This window comes from Octopus sinensis, linkage group LG5 (genome assembly GCF_006345805.1).
Source record: "Octopus sinensis linkage group LG5, ASM634580v1, whole genome shotgun sequence".
NCBI classification, from domain to species: Eukaryota; Metazoa; Mollusca; class Cephalopoda; order Octopoda; family Octopodidae; genus Octopus; species Octopus sinensis.
Window position 1 is genome coordinate 44,183,150 of NC_043001.1, and position 23,984 is coordinate 44,207,133.

Genomic DNA, 23,984 nt, shown 5'->3' on the forward strand with positions numbered 1-23,984 from the left:
TACTTTACATGCATATGCATTGGTACAGGTGGTATAAAAGTAACGGTCTCCAACAAAAATGCATCATAATTCAAAATGTCTTCAAATCAATTACAACAAATTCTGCGTTCATGCTTCGCTCCTCCATCAGCGAATTTACGTTCGTCATCGCGCCTGATAAATGAAATTATTGAAGTTTCTGAGCTGTCTAACTACAGAACGCATGGACGTCCTCACACCCGACTGACATTTCCCACGCTTCATACCACCAATGGAAAAAAAGCAGAATTCGGCATGGAAATGTGTTGTATGCACCTAACACCACTGTAGGCATGAAACTAGATATCATTGTCCTTTGCCTAATACCGTGTTTTGAGTTGTACCACGCGCAGGCTATTTTTTTAACTTGAACAGAATAACTCGTGCATATCATATTTAGATAAATAGCTTCACATAGTTCGTTTTCATAAACTGGTTGACATAAATGTACGAGACTATGGTGAATGTAAATAGACACGAACTCGTTGGCACTTGTGTGTTTGTGTTGCCTCATTAGAAAGAAAAACCGGAGCAGTGTCTCGCATGCTTCAAGTAATACCAGCGTCAAGGGGTTAACAAGGAATGTCAAAAATCATTGTTTTTGTTTTGTTTTCATTCTTGCACATTCACATTCGTCTATACATCAATCAACTTTCTCATTTTTTATCTAATTTTCATGCTGGCATGGTTTGGATGGTTTGACAGGTTTCAACAAGTTCTCAGTTTTGGTTTGGTTTCTATGGCTTCCTTACACCAACTAATTTACAAAATGTACTGGGAGCATTTTTTCATCATACCGGCTGTGTAGAGGTTGCCTTGCCCTTCACTCCCAATACTGAAGAGACCTCTCAAATCTGTGTTGTTTCTAATCTATATATATATAAAACTGTAGTTGTGTGCGTGTCTGTCCCCTTCGATTTAGATTCCTAACTACTCCCACATTTTGCGGTGCAGTTTAACCAAATTCGGGTATCTTATAGTCGTGATTCATATCGAGCCCGTCTGAGTATTAGCGCACGTCTACGATGAGTCTACGATTTTAAAAATAATTTAACATCATTTTTTATTCCATTTTAATGCATAATTTTTCGTGTGTCGATGGCGGCGGAGTTGGCGTGCATGATCACACCTGCACCTGTTTGCTTCTCCCCCTTCTTTCCTCCCTCGTGAAGCTGTGGGGAAGGGAGTGTAAGGAAATCAACGTCGTAAAGCGTTGTCAAGGAGACCAGCGTTCTTTTAGAACAACGACTTCATGGCTTGAAGACACCAAAACAGAAATGGCTAAGAAAGCCCAAATTGGCATCTATAAGGGAAATAACTCTCTAAAAATGCTTATATAGTTATTCCCTTACAAACCCCAGCAACGCCGGGCGATACTGCTAGTATATATTAAAAAAAGAGTAAGGCAGTGGACTGGCAGAATTGTTAGCATGCCAGTCAGAATGCTTAGCAGCATTTCATCTATCTTCATGTTCTGAATTCAAATTCCACCAAGGTCAACTTTACCTTTCATCCTTTTGGGGTCAGTAAAACAAGTACCAGTCGAACATTGTGTGATGTAATTGATTTACTCCCTTCCAGGAACTTGCTGGCCTTGTGCCAAAATTTGAAACCATTATATAATCAAAGGGCTTCCTACAACTTCCATCTACCAAATTTACTCACAGGGCTTTGGTTAGTCCAGAGCTATGGTAGAAAACACTTCGTCAAGGCTCTATGCAGTAGCATTAAACCCAAAGTCACATCAAACTTCTTAACTTCAGAGCCTGGCCTGTGCCTAAAATTCACAAATGTCTTTAATATACATATGAACTCTTTAGAACCAATGACTTTCTAACAAAATATCAGTTGCAAGTGGATTGCTTTCAAAAGGGTTAATGTAATTGCTTGTCTTTGATAAAAGGTTCAGTCAGTTTCTGATTGAAACTTTTATAAAGAATTTGATAAGACTTTTGATAGAAATTTCTGTCAATTTCTAATATAGAAGCAATTTTAAAAATCTAGAAAACCCATTTAAATATTCTCTTCTTTTATATTCTTATTGTTTTGCATGTTAATTGAATTTTTGCTTTTCTTCTCCTGTTTCCTAGAACCTTAGAATTTTAACTGAATGTTTCTGCCACATTATAATGGACCTTTGTTTTCATTGATTTCAGTGGCCAAGTGTGAATTCTTTAATTCTGGTGGCAGTGTAAAAGATAGGATTGGCTTGTGCATGGTAGAGGAAGCTGAAGAGAAAGGCTACTTGAAACCTGGAGATGTTTTGATTGAACCTACATCAGGAAACACGGGTCAGATTCACATTTTACATATCTTTTTTTTTTATTTATTCCATTTCAGATAAATATCTAGTAAATACATTGATGTATTTTGATCTGCTTCAACCCTGCTCAAACACACCTATGATCAAAGACATTCCAGTTATGACCAGCTCATCTTTATTTGTAAGATGGTGTATCTTGAAGGGAGATATGATGCTCAAACTGCTATTTGTAGCAGTTTAAGTAATCATATACAGCAGGGGCCAACAAACTATTACCCAAAGCCTCATTTTATTTGGCCTATCAATAATACTGAACATCTAATATTGCAGACCAACATTCTTTTTCTTTTTTATCCATCTTTAGTGAGCAAAGAATAAAATTCTCTCCAGTTTATTCCTATATTAAAAGTAATGTCTTCATAGTACTTGCTGAAATAGTGATGAATGAATCACTAAGTACAAGAATAATTTTCATTTTAAACTGAAAACTAATGTTAGTGATCTGAGGATATAATTCAGTTGAATTGACTTTCTCTTTCCACTTGGAAAGGAAAGTAAGTGCTCCCTCCCAGTGAATTTGTAAAAAGATAGGTGACTGTGGGGAAATGGTTAGTGTGTATGGCCCTACACTAAGTATGCATCTGTAGATTGAAGAGCTGGAGAGAGGGCTTGTACTTTTGGTGGTCAGGGTAATCCTGGATTTGTGGAGTTCCTTGATTGGCCCTGTTTTCAGTTACTCCTGCGTCAGAAGGGCTGCATCCTTCATGTTATCACATACCTTGTATACTATATATATTTTTTTGCATTTCACTGACTTTATGTAAATCCCCACAAAAATTGCTTTTGGTCCTTGTGATGTCCCCCTCACTTATGCCCCTGTGGCTAATAAAAGATACTACTACTACTACTATTATTATTATTATTATTATTATTATTGGTGGTGGTGGTGTTTATTTTATTGTCCTTGCTTTGGTTTGATTGAAAAGTTTGTGGAAGAGTTTGATAAGTTAACATGTGAAGAGTAAACAATCTGACATTTCAAGTTTCTGCTCTTTATCTGAGAGAGAGAGAGATCTGGCTGGGTGGGTGGGTTATTTTTGGAAAGTAAAATGGTTCTGAGAATAAGTTACTTAGATACGTCATCATCATCATCTTTTAGCATCCACTTTTTCTTGCTTGCATGAGTCAAACAGAGTTTGCTGAGGCAGTTTTTCTATAGTTAGATGCCCTTCCTGACACCAAACCTCACCTGTTTCTAAGCAAGGTAATATTTCCCTATGGTCAGACATGTTTTTCAGAAGAGATTTGAAATAAGCAACATGAAAAACAATGTTTGAGTTAATGTTAATATATTTAATGCAGGCAGTTTAAAAAAAAAACAAAAAAAAAACAGAAATAAATGTATTATGAGAGAAAAAAAATTAAAATTAGTTACTGAATAATATTATTTTCATTTTACTAGCATATATGGGGGACAACTTCAAGCATATTTCACTCTTATCATGACCTCATCTATAAAGAAAAACCTTGACACTATTCACTGAAATTGTGTGAAAGAATCACAAAGTAACTGTAGAAGACTGTGCCATGATTTGCATATTAAAAAATATATAATTGCCTTGAGGAATAAGTAATTAAGAAACACTCTCCACATGAGAAACAGTAATGAAATTAGTTTTAACATTTAATGCAGGTGACACACACACAAAAAAATTAACTAGAAATTATTTCATTATTAGGGCCTTTTCATCTCACTGTGTAATAATAATTTATTTTATTTTTTAGGAATTGGTATTGCCCTTTCTGCAGCAGTTAAAGGTTACCGATGCATCATAGTGTTGCCAGAGAAAATGAGTACAGAAAAAGTTAGTTTGTTACATACTTTTTCACTTAACACACAATATTTTAACCATCTTATTTAAGTTTTTCCAGAAAGTTGAACATAAATAAGTATCTATGCACATCTCTTACTGTCTAAGTTGTTTAATAGTTTGTTTATATGAAGTCTTGGTCAGAGAGGGTTACAACAATTGCTGTGATGCCCAAAAGTTTGATAGTTCACATATCATTACTACTGCATTGTAATGGTGATACATTTTACTGTAAATACCTGAGTCAATTTATCTGTAAACCACCATCATCATTGTTTAATTTCCGCTTTCCATGCTGGCATGGGTTGGACAGTTTGACTGGTAAGCCAGGGAGTGCACCGGGTTCCAATCTGATTTGGCAAGGTTTCTACAATTGGATCTCCTTCCTAATGCCAACTACTCCAAGAGTGTAGTGGGTACTTTTTATGTGTCACTAGCATGGGTGCCATTGACATGACACCAGCATCAGCCACGATTATCATCTTACTTGGCTTGACAGGTCTACACCAGCATGATATATCGCCAAAGGTCTTAGTCGCCTGTCATTACCTCCATGAGGCCCAATGCTACAGGTTACTGTTGTCTCCCTTGCCACCAACCGCTTCCTTCCAATCAATTCAACATGTGAGATTGTTAATCCAGACATATTTTTTCTCTGTCTTCATTCCCTTTTGAAGAACATAGGCTTGAAGCATCAAAAATTCTTCCATTTTCCTGAGCATCGCACCTTGTTTGTTGTTCTCTCACTGGTCTCTGACTTATGTTTTTTGTTTTGTTTTTGTTTTTTGTACATTTTGAACCATATAGCTTTTATATGTAGGTTGATGTCCTCCGCGGTCTTGGTGCTGAAATTGTGAGAACCCCTACCAGTGCAGCATTTGATTCACCAGAATCTCACATTGGTGTGGCTCGCCGTTTAATGGAGGAAATTCCAAATGCACATATCCTTGATCAGGTAAATATTTTCATCATCATTGGCTAATGTAGAGACAAAGCAATGGGCTGAAGGGGGCGAGGCATAAGGAAGGGCACTCAATGATTTAGTTTAAGGGGACAAGACAACAGCAGCATGAGTCTTATTCAATAGTACAAAGGCACAGTTAATGTACATATTAAAGAAATGCACTCTTTTCTCTTAGATACACACTTAAAACCTTTACAGTTCCTATATATGCTATATCTCAATGATTGATGATCTCTCATAATGATCATGTATTAACATTATAGCATACTAAAGGCCAGGCTTTCTCCTCACAGCCAGATACTACTTGAACTCTGAACAATCAAAAGCCCTATACAAAGTAAAACTGCATTCCATATCGTAATACTACATACATATCCAGGATCTAACTTCATAACCTCTACAAAATAAGCCATGGCTGTGTGATTAAGAAGCTCTTTGTGACCATGTGGTTTTGAGTTCAGTCCCACTGTATGGCACTTGGGCAACTGTTTTTTAGAATAACCCTGACTTGTAACATTGATTAACAGAAATTGTGTGGTAAAAAACCATCATATGTATAGGGTACGATGGGTAAATAGTCACCATTTTCTATTTTTATTTTGTGCATTGCTTTTGATTTTGTAGACTACACAGTATAGTAGGGTTAGTTGGGCACTGTCTGTGAGAAAACCAACACCATGATGCAATTCATTCTGCTAGAAATTTAGAAACAACATGCTGTACTGCTTGCATTCATGCCGGAAACTCCAATAGAAACATTTCATAGTGTTTGGGTATCAATCTTAGGACATGTACTGAGAGTGATAAAAATATCAGCCAACATTTTATCAATAGTGCACCAGCAAGGTAGTTTATATTCAGTATTTTGAAGTGCTGTACGCAATACTTGCTGAAGACCATCAGTTTCAACTATCGATATTGGTCTACCACTATTAGCTATCCAGTTTGCAAGTGATATTTTAATGTCACATTGTATGGTAGCATTCACCAGATGATGAGACTGACGATAAAACTGACTTAAAGTAGTCTGCTTGAAGGTAGATGACACCACCGCTGTAGACTGACTAAATGAAATTGACTTTGCGAGGCGAGGTTTCGAATACTGTAGCAAGTGTTTGTTTTGAAGATCGTCGTCTCTCTTGCACACCACATCTGATGCTTCTTAGGTCCAACTTTTCTCTCAAGGTACTTACACTCTCTCGAGTATGCGCACCGACATTACACATCCATCGGAGCATAATGGCTTCATTCTTTGCAAGCTTACACATCCTCAGCAGTCACGGCCCATATTTCACTGCCATGTAGCATGGCTGTTCGTACACATGTGTCATACAGTCTACCTTTTACTCCGAGTGGGAGGCCCTTTGTCTCTAGCAGAGGTAAGAGCTCTCTGAACTTTGCCCAGGCTATTCTTATTCTTGCAGCTACACTTTCAGCACACCCTCCCCCACTACTGACTTGGTCACCTAGGTAACGGAAGCTATCAACTACTTCTAGTTTTTCTCCCTGGAATGTGGCGAAAGTTGTTCTCTGCACATTTTCAGTGTTTATTGCTCCTGAGCATCTGTCACATACAAAAACTATCTTCCCAGTTAATCTTCTTTTGATATTGCTGCACCTTCTATGTGTCCATAGCTTACACTGGGTACATCTTATAGAGTTTCTATCTACGCCTTTTCTACAGATTGAGCAGGGCCATCTACCTGAAGGGATTTGTGGTTTGCCTGCCTTTCTACTTATTAGGACTTTGGCGAGCTGGCAGAAACATTAGCACGCCGCGAAATGCGTAACTGTATTTTGTCTGCCGTTACATTCTGAGTTCAAATTCCGCTGAGGTCGACTTCGCCTTTCATCCTTTCAGGGTTGATAAATTAAGTACCAGTTATGCACTGGGGTCGATATAATCGACTTAATCCATTTGTCTGTCTTTGTTTGTCCTCTCTGTGTGTAGTAAAGAAATAGGTTTTAGCTAGGTTGACTCTAAGGCCCTTCAATTCTAATCCTTGTTTCCAGACCTGAAACTTCTCCTCTGGTTCTAATAGTGACTCAGCAATTAGAGCAAGGTCATCAGCATAGAGGAGCTCCCAGGGGCATCCTGTCTTGAATTCCTCTGTTATTGTCTGGAGGGCTATGATAAATAGGAGGGGACTGAGGACTGAACCTTGGTGGAATTCTTCACTGTACTCATTGCCAACCCTCACCTTACTGACAGCGTCCCTGTACATGGCTTGCACAGCTCTCACTAACCATTCATCTATCCCTAGTTTCCTCATTGACCACCAGATAAGGGATTGGGGGACCCTGTCAAAGGCTTTCTCCATGTCAACGAAAGCCAGGTACAGAGGTTTATCTTTGGCTAGGTATTTCTCCTGCAGCTGTCTTACCAGAAATATAACATCAGTGATGCTTTTCCATATATATTTCAGTATCGTAATCCCATGAATCCAGTTGCACATTATGATGGCACTGCTGAAGAAATTTTAAAAGATACAGATGGTAAGTCTGTTGATTTGTTTTTTCCTTTTACATATAAAAGCACTTAGAGAACATTTAGTTCTCAGATTGATCTGCTAAAGGTATTGGATAAATGATCCCTCTATAGGTGAAACTCCAGAAATAGTACTGATATTTATTATGATAAAGAAGACAAAAGAAAATTATAGCATGGAGGACATATGAGGATTACTAAAAGAGAAAATGTTGTAAGCCACTAATAAGTTCTATGGCTGGAGAAAGGCTTCATCCAAGAAGTAGGTGACATGGTGGTGGGATAATACACAAAGTAAATATTGCTGTATGAGCAAAGTGACAGGCCTCCAAGTAGTGGGAGAAAAGGAATAGCAAGGAGTGATAAGATGGTATGTGAGAAGTAAAATATCAGAAGTCTCTACCCAAGAGAAAAAGCTGAAAGTGGGAGGTTTACTATTGTTCTGAACCATAAAAATGAGAAATATGAATTATTCCAAATTTCAAAGCACTGCATTCATATGAATCAGAATGTTCTTGAGGGTGGAGTGTGTCTAAAAGAACACTGGTACTATTTACTTCCAGTGGTAGGGGAAAGAAAGAGGCATGGAAATGCTACAATGTTTGGTTGTTGAGTGGAACATGTAGGACTTCCCAAGAGGAATTGACCAAGAGACAACTATTGAGATATCTTTGGCAAGGTTAGTAAAGCTGTTAAGGAATTTTCAGTTGGAAAAGGAGCAGATCTATTTCAGTTAGTTACTGAGATGTTGAAGACATCATGTTATATAAATCCTATACTAATTATTTGCCAAGTTAATCAGATTGTGTGGGGAAGGGCTGATTTAAGTTTTAGTAAAGTTAATTCAGAGTAAAAGTAATATGGATAAGATACAGTTTATAATCACTAGTGATGTGTTTCTTGTGAGATAATTGCAAGAAAATTCCATAACTTAGAAGCAGCTTCTCTACTTTGTCAATCTTTTGAGAAAGTTCCTCATTTTGGTGAATATCCAGCAAACTAAATGTAGATTGATGATTTGTAAAAGTTGTATGAGAATGGTTTTTGTAAGATTAGGTAGGATTAGTGATGAAGTATTTTGGAAATAAGTCTGTATACAAAAGCTGGTTCTTTGTCTACCTTTTATTCATTCTGGTCCTTGAGAATGCAAGAGTTCAAGAGGACTGATCATCCTTACAATTAAGCTGATGATCTAGTTCTAATGGCAGAATTTGTTCAAAAGTTGAAGTAAAGATTCCAAATCTTGGATAATAGTTTAAGCAGCCTAAAAGTCAGTATATGAAAGGCTAAAGTGGTTGTTATGCGAGAAAACCTGAATCCCAGAGCCACTTGGGAAGTGGTTCTGCCTGATGCTTTGGCAAGGGTAAGATAGAAAGTCAGTGCATACAACATGTGCAGAAATATTTTTGTGTGGTTGGTAAAGTCAAGACTAGATTTACCAATGAGAAAAAGGGAGAAATTAATTTGAACATTACTCGAGCATCATGAAACAAAGAGCACAGAAAAACAAACTTTTGTATAGTTAGAAATTAGCAGAATCACTCCGGCCCTTGTAGAATAATTTAATAATTGGAGCTCATGTAGAATGATTTGAAAGTAAATCATATAAACTGAAACAAATTCAACGGCTTCAAACGGTTGTGTTACTCAAAAAAGAAAAGTACATATACAAATGCACATACACACATGCACATGCCTGTGCACACTCATGCACATGCATGCTCACACAATGTACATGCACATGCATGTGTACACTCACACACACACATGTGCACGCGCTCACACACACACATACATTAATGATATTTATTGTCTAAACTTATCTATCTTAAACTTAAATAGTAGCAAAGATGTAAGCCATGACTAGTTTTTATGTTCATTTTATTAGGACTTAATTGACACTAGTGCAAATATCACTAATCTGACATTGTCACTTTGACTTTTTCAGGTAAAGTTGACATGGTTGTTATGGGAGCTGGAACTGGAGGTACAGTCACTGGTATTGCCCGAAAGATTAAGGAAAGATGCCCAAACTGTAAAGTGAGTATATCTGTATAGAAGAAAAATATAGTTTTGCGCAAATATTTAATATAGCTAATCAATTAAGAAAAAATGGTAGTCAAATTGCTGGTTAGTAGTAACTAATCCACACTACCAGTTTAACAACATAAAACCTCAAAGAATTAAGCTGGACTGGATTCCCTTATTGTTTTGATGAATGAGGGTTCAGCAGGGCACATTGCTCTTAGTTCAATGTTTTGTTGTGCCATCTCCTGTGGGAATTCAGGCACATCTGGTTGCCTACATTGCATAAGTTTTTTTTGTCATTTGGAAGCAGACTGAATCCAGCTCTGTGTCAGGCTCTTCTCTCCTTCAGGGCATTAATCCTGGCTGCTTCAAGTTGGAAATGGCTTGGTAGCAAGAGCTTCTCTGAGCTCTGTTTTGTGCCTCCAGTTCCCATGTCTTCAGGTTTCTCTTGCAAATTTTCCAGCAAGTCTTTAGAGTGTTCTTATAATGGAGCAGTGAGTGACTTTGGTGCCTGACATCAAAGCTAAGCTGACTATAAAAGGGGGCTTTAGGTGAGCTAATGTCTCACATGCAGGCTACATGGACAGCCAACAACTGTTGGCTTTGGTATGGAAACTCTTTATGCCTAGAATATCACATCTTCCAAGAACCTGTGTTGGGTACTCTATTCTGTCACTTGATGTTGCAAATTGAATGGAAGGTAGCCATTTAAATGTGAGAATTAATTATTTGAAATGTTCATGTGTAGTATTTCTTGCTAAATAATAAAGTTAGCAATTATAAATAAATGCAAAGATATGTGTATTCTCAATTTTTCCTATATTTTTCATCAATTATTCTTTCTCATGAGGATCCCCCTCACTTTTACTTAAAACTGTTTTTACTCTTCTAAATGTTTCACTGTTTACTACTTTGCTTGCTCTCTCTCTCCCTCCTCCCTCTCTCTCTCCCCCATATTATTATTTGACTCTGACCTTATCGTGCCATGTCAGTCCTAGAGATTTACTGACTCATTTACACTTTTGTTTCTAGATCATTGGAGTCGATCCAGAAGGTTCTATTCTAGCTGAACCAGAAGAAATAAACAAAACTGACACAACTTTTTATGAAGTTGAAGGCATTGGATATGACTTTGTTCCAACAGTCTGTGATAGATCAGTAAGTTGAAAAAAAATGACATTTAAAATAGTTCTCTTTTATCTTTTACATGTTTCAGTCATCAGACTGCTGCCATGCTGGGGTACCACCTTAAAGAATTTTAAGTCAAATGCATCGATTCCAGTAATTTTTTAAAGTCTGATACTTATTCTGTTGGTCTCTTTTGCTGAACTGTTATGTTACAAGGATGTATATAAACCAACACCAGTTGTTAAGCAGTGGTGGAGGACAAACACTGACACAAAGACACACACACACACATAGATATATCATTCAACTACGGTAGCAGTTGGATAATATTCTTAAGGCCGCAATTTTCTCACATGCAGCATCTTTCCGAGCTTGTTGCTAATTCAGTTCTTAACCGATTTGAAAACTGGTAACATTTTTGAAGAGGAATTGTCCCTAGCTACATTTTGGCATAAAAAAATTGAGACTTGGTCCAGTAGAAAAAAGTTCACCTCAAAATTTGTAGCAACATTATAGTAATGCCTCCAATCAAGTTTAGATCTAAATAACATTTTTACTTTAAAAGCAAAATATATTTATCTTAGTTTCAATGATAGAAGAAGGCATGAAGAATTTCATAGTTTTGGTCCTATGCAACAAAAATTAGTATGAAAAAAGTTGTGAGGTAAAATATCATGCAAAAAAATATAAGGCATAAAATTGGATTTAAGTATAATTAACTTTTTTGATTTCAATAACAAACTATATTTTAATTAAGCTTAAATGATAGGGGAATTTCATGGTGAAAAAGTTAGTGTTTGTTTCTCAAATTTGAGGGTGATAATATAGTTCTATACTTCTCTTATGAATATAGTTCTATAAGGGGACTTTTAATATATGTTACCGGCATCATTGAAGTAAGGAAAAAATTATCAATGACACCGCTAATTGACACATTATTAATTAGCATAATTGCATAACCTGGAAAAAACATGGATTACATGGAAAAATGCAAGCAAAAGAAATAATATTCTTAAGATTATAAACCTGGAAAAGTACAGGACAAGTTATTACACTTGGAAAAGGTCAGGACAAGTTATTGCATCTGGTAAAGTACAGACCAAGAAAATTTTTACTTAAAATGTTGCAGTTAAAGATAAAATTTAAATATTAAAAATTATTTAAATTTAATTTACAAAGTAACATTATAATTAAAAATAGGTACCATCATTTTGTTAAAATATTCACACACTAGAATACTTAAAAAATGAGCCAGAAGTACCAATACAGCTAAAGTTTTATGCAAAGTGCTCATGTCTGCACTTAAAATTTTCCCTTGTTTGTGTTAAACTGAACTTAAATACATGTTACTATTTTCTATTTGTAGATATGTTCTTAAATAATTTAAAGACTCCTCATTTTAATCATAGTTTCTATAATAATTAAAAATCATATTCATCTGGTGAATCGTTTTGATACAATTTTTAAATTTTAAATTTAAGTTTGTCAAGCAAGTATAATAGACATAAGCCAGTTTTTCATATTTCAGAGTTTTTGGTAAGATGGTGGGTCATTTCTTGAAAAAGATATGACTTATAATTCTTGAAGCTTGTCAACCGCATAGAGGGTTTTTTAAGAATATGATTCTACATAAGTAGATGGTATGGTATATCTTGTACAACTGTAGCCATTGTTTAACTGATTACTTGTGTGGTATAAACCGGATCAACAAAACTGACTTGGTGTTAAATAACAAAAAACATGTTATTGATAATCAATGATTTTATATACCTATATTCAAGCTCCACTATAACTCTGGTGATAAGACTCAAAATAAGTGAATGCTATGAGCAATAGTGGAGTGATGTGAGATTTCTGTGCTTTTCTTCTGTCAACTTATCTCTACCCACAATATCTTAATTGTAAGATCAATAAACTGTATCAAATTTACATACAATGTATAAGTATACAAATAGCAAACTTGTTAATGTATTTGTAGTAATGCACGTGAATATACATATAATAAAATATATGATCACTTTTTTTTTAATAAATATAATTCTGTTTTTAGTCTAAGTTTTATGAGAGGATTTATGCTTTCAAAATGATATTTATTGGTTACATTCGATCATTCATTAAACCTTCATCACACTGATTGATAAATTATTTTCTATGTAACTTCCAGGTGGTTGACAAATGGTATAAAACCAATGATAGGGACTCTTTGATAATGTCTCGACGTTTGATAAAAGAAGAAGGCCTTCTCTGTGGTAAGAATCAACATTAACCATAAAATTTCATTGTTTTAAAAGTCTCTTTCCTATGCTGCTGTATGACTAAATCTGGTGGCTTTATCCCTTTTGCCTCATTTACAGAGGTTGTCCTCTGTAACAGCGGCTTAAACTGTAATATCATCGCTTTTATTGGATTCTCAGAGGAAGCAAAGCCTCTAATGATGTACAGTTGCCTGGTGGACATCAGAAGTATGTACAAAATTGTGATTATTGCACATAAGATAGATGTGGTATGGCTTTACAGTTTAGGGTTCAAAAATTATTTCGTGACTCTTAATAATTGATCTGGAAGTTATAGCCATAATTTATGAATTTAACTCTCGTCTCAGACATTGTATGGAGGCTTGATTGTTAAAATTCTATTTACGTCTCTCTGGATATTGAATTTTGTTGTCTTTTAGAAAGAATATGGGATTGTAAAGCTAACTTCTGCAAGAATTCTTAGAAAATTCTTGGCTTTCAAACTTCTGTAAACCATTCCAGTATAAACTTTTTCTTTACATTGCAAGTTAGTTATCTGTAATATCTCATGGTTTCTGTGTAACTCTTTTTCTTCTCGACTAACTGAAACAAATATATAAATTCTGCCCCAAATATTACCTTGTTTTTTTTTCTTCCAGTTGCTGCTGTTATAATATTCAATTAACAGACCTTAAACTTCGAAATCTTTAGCCCTCTATCTCTGCATTTAATATCTTAAATTCAGGAACTAGTATATCTATTTGCTCATTCACATCTCTCTTAGTACTTTTCCATCTGTCTTCTATTTCCATTACTTTCATCAGTATCTTTTGCTTTAAACTCTTACCTTTCATATTTCTCTAACTCATTCCTCTTTTCTCTCCCTCTCTCTTTTTAATCCTAGGTGGTAGTTCAGGTACTGCTATGTCTGCTGCAATAAAGGCAGTGAAAGAAGCTGGACTGAAAGAAGGACAACGCTGTGTTGTAATTTTACCAGATTCTATTCGAAATTACATGTAAGTATTACATTTTAGAAAATTAATCTTACTTTCATTTTCTTTCTTTTATTATATGTGAAAAGGGAAAAGAGACTTAGATGCACCTAATTTATAAAACATTGGTCCAAATTGCACTGAAAAATGGATGTAAAATGATGATAAGCAGACCTCTCTAACCCTAGACAGATGAGAGGGACTTCATCTCCCTTGTGTTTTGTCTAGGCTTAGTTTCAATGGCTGGGTGTCCTTCCTAACACAAACCACTGAACTGGGTTTTTTTTTTCATGTCACCAACACTAGGGAGGCAGCATACCTTCATCAATACTAAATAGTCCTCACAACCACACACTCTATAATGTGCACTGGATGGGGCTTTTTATTTTTGTGATACCAGCGCTATAGAGGTAGCCCTGTCCTCCTCTTGACTACAGGGACTCTGCAGTCCCACTTCTCTTGTCATTCATCTATCTTTTTATAGAGAGAGAAGCATAAATGATGGAAGTATGTAGAGACATAGTTATTTGTAACTTAATGCAGTAAAGCATTCCTTGATGACCTGTTGTAGTTGACCATCTAAATGCGCAGGGACTATAATATAAACTTGTGTTTATCCTTATTTCTTACATACATACATACATGCATGCATGCAGGCTAAATCCCAGCTGTTTTCTCTTGAAGCACATCTGCTTATTCCATTATCACAATCAATATGTATCCATATTTACACTTGTATGTTAATCAAGATAACATATTAAAATTACTGTATTACAAAACAGGAAATAATACCAAAAACTTTCTATTTTCCTGTTTTGTGACACATATATATATATATATATACTACAAAATTAGAAAATGGAGAAACATACTTAAATCAATAAAACATCAACTATCAGATGATACACAATCAATACTTTATTACACCATTACATATTAGTAAAGGCATTATACAAAATATACAGTAAATGTAAATAGACAAAGAGATATAAGTATAAAATTTCAAATATAATATGTAATTAAATCATATCTGACAGCTGTTTCGGCAGCAAGGGCAGTCATACCTCATGTAACCTATAAGCCATAAAGGCAGGTATAAATGAGGCATTAACAAGGATGCCCCACGGCCTCTTCAGAGAATTAAATTTGTTATAATTGTGAAAAAATTATTTTTCCATATACATATAAATATAAAAATATAAAAATGTAAAATATAAAAACTTATGCATAAACTTCATAATGCTACACTTGTATAATATAATACTCATTGGTACAATAATGCAAGGTAAACAAAACAAAATAAAACAAAATATATATCAGTGTATATATTAATATTAATAAGCACAGTTATTATACATATTTGGCTAAAAGTTTTTAAAAAAACTAACACATAGGGAGATGAAAAATAATAATTAAAACCATGGTTCAGTTCATAAAATTATAAAGCTATAAAAGTCAATAAAAATTACTATTAATATTAATAATAATAATAATAATAATAATAGATACAGTTAAGTTTGCACCAAGTCCATCCTTTCAAGATCGAAATAACTATGAGTTTAGAAATTCTGACCACTAGGTAATGATTATTTAGATTAATTCGATTGGCTAGTAGTTTGAAATTTAAATCACAAAAGAAATTTTACGGTTAGTTAGTCAAGGAACGCCAATATTCACACGCGCATCCACAGATCAATCGTACATACATACATAATTATATGTATACACACACACATACACTTATACACATACATAACCACAAGCAACAACTAGCACATAGATAAACAAATAGGGGAGCAACTATGCTGCCATTTAGTCCTTCAAAATTATAACTATGCCTCAAATAACAAAAAAGATCCACTCATGCATTTCCATAAAATATTTATTTTAAAGATATATATATTTTTAAATATCAGTATGTTACGAAGTCAGATACTATTTCATTGGGTAACTTAAAATTTATAACACCGGTTTATTGCATAGTAAACATACCGGTTATTAGATTTACCGTAAGTTTGTTATGATTCCAAGTACGCTAAGTTATAAAATATATTAATTTATATATTATAAATATATCTCTTTTTTACTTAATAAATTCAATGCCATAATACACCAGATTAGGCATTAAATAATATCAACATGGGGAAGTACTAATGCATTCGTATATAAGAACATCACAGAAATTTTTAAAAATTTATATATTATAAATACTTAAGATAAAATGTGATAAAATAAATAAGAAGGAATAATTACGGTTACACACATATTATAAGTACAAACCAGTATATATGTATTCATATATTATTAAAATAAAAATAAATGATAGATATGTATGTATAAAACTACACTTGTATAAGTAAATAAGTAAAAAATAAATAGATAACAAATTAGATGACTTGATATGTATGTATAAATCTACACTTAAATAAGCAAATAAATAAATAATTAGAAGACTAAATGCAGAGATAGATACCATTACAATAAAATAAAAAATAAAGTGAATATATATATTATATTGATGAAAGTAAATATGTATGGAAGGATAATTTAAAGTACAGATCCAGAAGACTATAGATATAAACTAAATATATAAGGCTGGTAATATTTATAAAGCCAAATGTTTGTAAATGAAAAGGTTTATTAGTAAATAGCATAAGATACAAATTAAGGTGAGTACAAAGAAAGACCAAATATACAATATAAACCTGCCAAATAAACACATACAAAAAACCTAGATTCTCAACCTAAACAGACCAAACTCATAAAAGGCTCTCATATATTACATATTACACAATAGCATTACATTATCTAGAGCTAGGTATCTAACCAAGATATACATATACACTATGCAATATTAGAAAACTTCAAAAATCACATATTACAAGGCAAATACCAAAATGAATATGTTATTTCATGTCATATTGCATTTCCCTTAAAAACAAGACAAAAACCCACACATAAAAAACAAGAAACAATTAATACTAGACACATCTATTATTATTATACAAATGTAGCTATAAAATTATAAAATTATAAAATTATAAATTTATAAGTTGCATACTTTAGAATTATAGAAGACCACTGGTATAGTTAGTTATAGAAGGGAGTTAAAAAATTATTAATAGTAGAAGTGCTAAGTTCTATTTGAATCTAGAAAAGGTGAACGGTAGTCTATGAATGCAAAAAAGTTTTTTTCATTTATGTTGTTAATAATTTGCCTACCCGCTTTAATAATGAAAAAAATTTCATTAATACATAGAGAGCATTTTTTATTTTTTCCATTATACACAGGTGCTGAAGTTAGTATTTTCCAGTTTAATCTAAAATCTAAGTTCTTACTTTTAGTTCCCAGATGTATGCACTTAGCCCTGTAGAGTACATTCTATTTTTATTTCTAAAAGTATATCTGTGATAATTCAATCTCTGTTTTATGCTATTCATAGTTGCCCCGATGTACACCCTACTACTCAATTGTGTATCTACAGTGCATTGGTAAACTACCTCCTTCCTGAGGCATTGATTACCAAACACACATTTATTTCTGTTTCTGCAATTACAAAGATTAACAGAATGAGGTAATCTAAGATTGGTCCCCACCCCTGTACCACCATTCACATTATAAGTGTTACAATTGTTATCATCATCCAAACCCAAAAACAACGAATGAGTTAATTTCACATTATTGGCTATATTCCTATCACTAGTACTAGTATTGGTAGTAGTAGTATCATCTATTACATTTATATTATCCCTAGCAGGTACGGTGCACTCATAATTAGTAAGGGGGTTGTTCACATTAGTTCCAAGAAAGTTTCTGTTCCTATTATTATTAAAGAGGGGCAAATTTCCATTGTCTAAATTCAATTTTCTATCCTTATAGAAGTAATCTAGTTTCCTGTTATTAAAAGAGGAGATAATGGTGGCTAGATTATGAGTAATGCTATATCCCACTCTAACAGTACCATTGTTAATTAAAGGACTAAATTTATTCTTATCCTTACCAAAATGCCTAAATATAACATTATGCAAAGCTCTCACTATATTTGTTTTAATCTGCATTGCATATGGGATAATCAGCCAGAGTGTATCCTTATCAGAATTAGGATTGCCTATCGAATTATTGTTATTTGTAAAAATCCTATTCCTAGACCAACCCACAAGTTTACTATTCTTACCACTGTCATTGTTATATCTATCTATATCAATATTCCCATGATTATTACGCAAGTAAACTTTACCATTATCATGTCTACCATAAGTTTTAATATGTATATTATTATTAATATTACTACTATTACCCGTTTGCTCAGATCTATTTAAGCTACCGTTCACCTTTCCGAGGTTAACATCACCTCTACAATTATTATAGGTGTTATCATATATTCTATTTTTTCTATTCTTATGTTTATTATTGTTTATCCTAAATCTATTGGTGTTGTTCCTAATAGTTCCACCTCCATTAGGAGGGTTCCCCTTAGGTATAAACCATATCTTACTTTTGTATCCTGCCTTAAGCAATGCTGCATTGTATCTATCACAATGCTTGTTAAAAATTTCCTCGTTAGAGGATAAACTAGAAATTCTCTGACTAATGCTATGCACTAGTGCATTTTTAATTTGAGGGGGGTGATTACTTGAACGGTTAATATATATTAGGTTAGAATTAGGTTTAATATAAGGTTCATGTAATCCATTAGTAATGTTACAATTAACATCTAAATAATTAGCAGAATAATTTTCACTTTCAATGATAATGGATAGGCCGAAATATTGCTATTCCAATATATTATGATGTCGATACTGTGAACCGCGTGATGCATATATTGTTGTTATTAATAATAATAATATTAATATTAGTAGCAATGGTGCTAATGGTAATAATAATGATGGTAATATTAATGGCATTTTGTAACTTAATATAATGAACTCTTGACTTTGTATATCATCATCATCATCATCATCGTTTAACGTCCGTTTTCCGCGCTAGCACGGGTTGGACGGTTTGACCGGGGTCTGGGAAGCCAGGGGCCGCTCCAGGCTCCAGTCTGATCTGGCAGAGTTTCTACGGCTGGATGCCCTTCCTAACGCCAACCACTCCGCGAGTGGAGTGGGTGCTTTTTACGTGCCACCTGCACAGGGGCCGGGGGGTCCGGCATCGGTCACGATCGGTTCGAGCTTTTCTAGAGTTGAGTTTGGGGGGGGTCCAGCTGAGAAAGGTTCCACCAGTGAAAAGAGAGGGAGAGATAGTAGGGGAGTGCAGGTAATATAGGGAAGCACCAGTGGGGAAGGTTGGGGTAAGGAGGAACGATGACAGGGAAGGGTTAGTGCAGGTTCGTAAAAAATAAAAACGTAGGATATCACGAGGCGGGGAGGGGACTGGAAGGAGATAGTCGGATTGAGGCAGTGACAGATTCAAAACAGGAGGTAACGTAAGATCAGTGGGGCGGTTCATGAGCTGCGGCGCTAGCAGCTTGTCTTGGTGGGGGGAAGGGGTAGTACACAGTGAAAGCATGTGAGGAGGAGGGGTAGGAGGGAGAGACACACGTAATGGTGGTGGGGAGGAGGAGCGCATATCCGGTGTAGATGGTGAGAACAGTGTTCACCGGTATTGGTGGTGGGAGGGCGGGGGCATCGCCAAATGGCGGAAAGATGGAATTAAGGATTGAAGGTAACCTTAAACGGTTAAATTTCGTAGAGAAAGATAGGAAAAACAAAGCAAGTTAAGACATTTAACGAATGAGCAACGAATGAGAGGTACGAAAGATAAATGAGATAAAAATCTTATATGTGCATTTAAATATAGATATGTGTATGTTTGTATATTGTAATATTCTAATATATTGTGTTGACCAACTGTAACCTTGAATATAGAACATATGTATGTATATTGTTGTATATTATTATATATATGTGTGTGTATATATATATATATATGAGTATGGGTATATGCACTCATATGCATGTGTATATTATATATTATGGGTATGTACCCACTCTTGTATGGGTGTACCTCCTCTGATATTTATATTTAGTTTAGTTTGTACTTTATAATCTCTGAAGAGGCCTTGGGATATTTTTTTAAGTGTCTCATTTATAACCGCATATTAACTTATCACACCTGGCTAATATGAGCATAATGAGATACCCATATCTGCATGGCTGAAACAGCTGTAAGATGTAGTTTATATTTATATTCACTTATACATATTGTATCATATTACTCATTGATGTGCATTGTTTTGTTCTATACTGTTATGTTTGACCTTGATGTTCATATGTAGTGGGTTAATAAATTATGTGATTGGGTATTATATGGTAGTTGATTATTGATTAAGGTGTATTTTTCCATTTTCTTATTTTGTATATATATATATATAGACTCAGGAGTGGCTGTGTGGTAAGTAGCTTGCTTACCAGCTACATGGTTCCGGGTTCAGTCCCACTGCATGGCAACTTGGGCAAGTGTTTTCTACTATAGCCTTGGGTCGACCAAAGCCTTGTGAGTGGATTTGGTAGACGGAAACTGAAAGAAGCCCATCGTATATATGTGTGTGTGTCTGTGTTTGTCCCCCAACATCGCTTGACAACTGATGCTGGTGTGTTTACGTTTCCAGAAACTTAGCAGTTCGGCAAAAGAGACTGATAGAATAAGTACTAGGCTTACAAAGAATATGTCCTGTGGTCGATTTCTTCGACTAAAAGCAGTGCTCCAGCATGGCCACAGTCAAATGACTGAAACAAGTAAAAGAGTATATATATATATATATATATATATATATATATATATATATATACACATACTCCTTTTTTTTGAATAGTTAGGTGTGGTTTGAAGGAGGTTTGTCAACTGTTTCTAGTAGGGTGAACAACCACATAAAGTCTTCCTCTTTGGCTTGCTCTAGATATTTGTGTATGTGTGTAGAATTTTGTTGAAAGTAATGTAGAAATACACTGATGAGGACATAAGACACAGCAGAGAAGTATGATCTCAAGAGACTGAATTTCATGGCAGAAACGATCAAGGACTGTAACAAATTGCAAGATGCAATGCTGGGAAAGATCTATCAAACTATTCAAACACAATATGTAAAAATAACAACACTACCAACACCACCCTATAAGGAAAAATTAGCTTTGATTGGATTTAAATTCAGAATGTACCCATGGAAACTTTCTAATCATGCATATCATATCAATTATTGAATGACTAAATTTGAAATATAGGTGCAGGTAAGTCTGTGTTAAGAAGTTTACTTTGTAACATTTCAGGTTCAGTCCGGCTGTGTGGCACCTTGGGCAAGTGTCTTAATGCCCCATGAGTGAATTTGGTAAATGGAAACGGTGTGGAAGCCCATTATATATATGATTCTAATATAGTGACCTTCTGGCCTCATCTTGAGGCCCTGTTCTTTCCTCTTCCCTTCATTTATTTTATTTTATTTATTTATTATATTTGTATTCACTCTAATGAAGCTCCATGTACTAGATCGAATGTGCTATAAAGATGGTGAATATTATTTTCAGAATTTTCTTTGTAAGTATTGATTGACATCAGCAGCTGAAATGGCCGTAAGAAATGTTATATATTAAAAAATGATGAATTTATGTTGGTTAATTTGTTTGTTGATCAAAAGTTTTTCCCATTTTCTGCTTACTTAAATTTATGTATGTCGATTATTTTGACTAAAACCCTTTGTGTGACTGAAGCAAGTAAAAGATAAAAGATATAAGAAATGGATATTTTGAATGGTTTCATTCTCTCTCAAAAAGGAAAAAAGCAAATGAAAATGGCTCCTCCAATTAATGCTGAGTCAGTCTATAGAGATCTTTATCTTAGCATTACTAGATTTCCTTTTATAGTCTGAAGCCAGTGTAGGACTATGTATTTGCTACCTCCTTTGACTACAGCTCTATCTTTTATTTGTTTTAGTCACTGGGATGCAGCCATACTGTGGCACTGCCTTGAAAGGTTTTAGCTGAACAGATCAACTCTTGTATTTATTCTGTTGGTCCTTTTTGCTGAACCACTAAGTTACTGGGGTGTAAACAAACCAACACCAGTTGTCAAGAGATGGTGAGGGAACAAACACCCCCACACACACATACATACATATATATATATGTATGTATGTATGTGCCTGAGGCTATAGCAGAACTCATAGCTTTCAACAAAAGTGCCAGACGATGGGACTGAACTTAGAACCATCATCATCGTTGTTGTTGTCGGCAAGTAAACACTTTACTACACAGCCATGCCTGAAAGTTAATCAGTGAATTTAGACTAATTATCTAACTGCGCAATTGATATTTCTTATTGATCTTCTCATGAATGAAAATACTTATGTACAATACTTGTATTTTATTACTGACAAATCTTATCCTCTTTCTTCTGTAGGACCAAGTTTCTTAGTGATAATTGGATGAGTCAACGAAATTTCCTGAAATTAGATAAACCACAACTGAATGATGAATGGTTGGTAATAAAATATATTCAATTTCTCCTTGGAAATTCTTAATGACCCTGTGAAATGTGTGTGTGTCTAACTATCATATTGAGTGTTAAATGTGTATGAGTGACTATTACATCAAATGTATGAATAATTGTTAACCCTTTCGTTACCATATTTCTGACCAAAATACACCCCTTATGTGTTTCAATTAATTTCTAACGTAATCATAAATTTAGTCTGGTTTCATTAAACAACTATAACTTTTTTATTTATCAATATATTAACTTGAGTTTTGGAAGATAATTTAATGAAATGTTCTAAACCAATTCTATACTATAATTTTTGTCACAAAGTGACTCTAATTGCAGGTAGATACAGGTAAATTCAACAAAATATAAAATTATTAAAATTTTGTTCAAACATTGCTATAGAAAATGGGTTATTAGCTAATATTCAATTGGGTATACAACAAAATTTTACGATAGAATTTGTTATTCTGGGTAACTTTCTGATACCCATAATAATATTTATGGCAAAATAGGCCTTAATTTCATTTAAGGTTGTGGGAAATAACAAACTGTCGTTTCTTTCGCTTTGTTTACGTTTAGCGTAACAGTTCGTTTCCGCCGTAATGATTTCAAATAGACTCATTCGAAAAAGTAAAAAGAAATAGTCTAAGGCTTTACTCTTCTGGGAAAGTCTGTGGCTTGGTCCAGTTTCTTCAGAAAAATCACCGAAAGAAACAGTTTTTAAATTTTCACTCCATTCAGGTGCCAATTCATTTTCTTTATCGGTCAGAGCTCTCGAATTCACTGTTTTCACTTTCGGAAAATGAAACATCAGATTCATTATCAAATACCACATGCTTTTTTTTTTCAGTCATCGAGTTAGATTTATCAAGGTCTTCAGTAGAAAATCCTTCGAATTCTGACTCGCTGCTTGATATAATGAAATTTGTATCCATTTTTTGTCAGAATTACAAATTTTGAAAACACAATAGGAACAAATTTCGGAAAAAAACCTCCCAAAATTCACGGAATTAAAATTACACTTCGATTTTTGTACAAAACTGTAGTTGAACTGTTTACGAAGTATAATACGTGTTTTCACAAATGTACTAAAGAGATTTGCTCTGATATTCTCATTTAAATATGAATAGGTAAATTCGGGCGGCTTGGTCACATTAACCAAAATTTTTTTCGGGCGGTTTCGTAACGAAAGGGTTAAATCAAAACTGAGTAGATTGTATAATATTGCTTTGGTATAAAGTTTGTCTCTTTGGCTGGTGAGTTTTGTAACAAATGAAATTATTCAGTGCTTGATATGTTTCTTTGTCAATTTATTCCAGGTGGTCAAACTTGCCTGTTACTTCATTAAAGCTAAATACTCCAACAATTATAACTCCAAATACAGGTATACAACATGCTCTTGAACTGCTAAACAAAAACAGCTTTGATCAAGTACCAGTTGTTGATGAGGAAGGGTAAGTATATGGTGCAATGACATCCCTAATATATTAGGGATGTCTAATTATTTATCTATTACATT

The 23,984-nt window shown here is 34.3% G+C and overlaps 1 protein-coding gene across 1 annotated transcript in view; it reads left to right on the forward strand.

The window, feature by feature from the left end:
* LOC115212101 (cystathionine beta-synthase) overlaps window positions 1–23,984 on the forward strand; it is a 52,551-nt gene that overhangs the window by 24,665 nt on the left and 3,902 nt on the right. Inside the window, exons 4-13 of the mRNA XM_029780943.2 lie at window positions 2,175–2,309; window positions 4,067–4,146; window positions 4,973–5,107; window positions 7,543–7,612; window positions 9,553–9,644; window positions 10,665–10,790; window positions 12,925–13,009; window positions 13,899–14,010; window positions 22,382–22,459; window positions 23,785–23,919. Coding sequence (XP_029636803.1) covers window positions 2,175–2,309; window positions 4,067–4,146; window positions 4,973–5,107; window positions 7,543–7,612; window positions 9,553–9,644; window positions 10,665–10,790; window positions 12,925–13,009; window positions 13,899–14,010; window positions 22,382–22,459; window positions 23,785–23,919 — 1,048 coding nt within the window. The remainder of the gene's footprint in view (window positions 1–2,174; window positions 2,310–4,066; window positions 4,147–4,972; window positions 5,108–7,542; window positions 7,613–9,552; window positions 9,645–10,664; window positions 10,791–12,924; window positions 13,010–13,898; window positions 14,011–22,381; window positions 22,460–23,784; window positions 23,920–23,984) is intronic.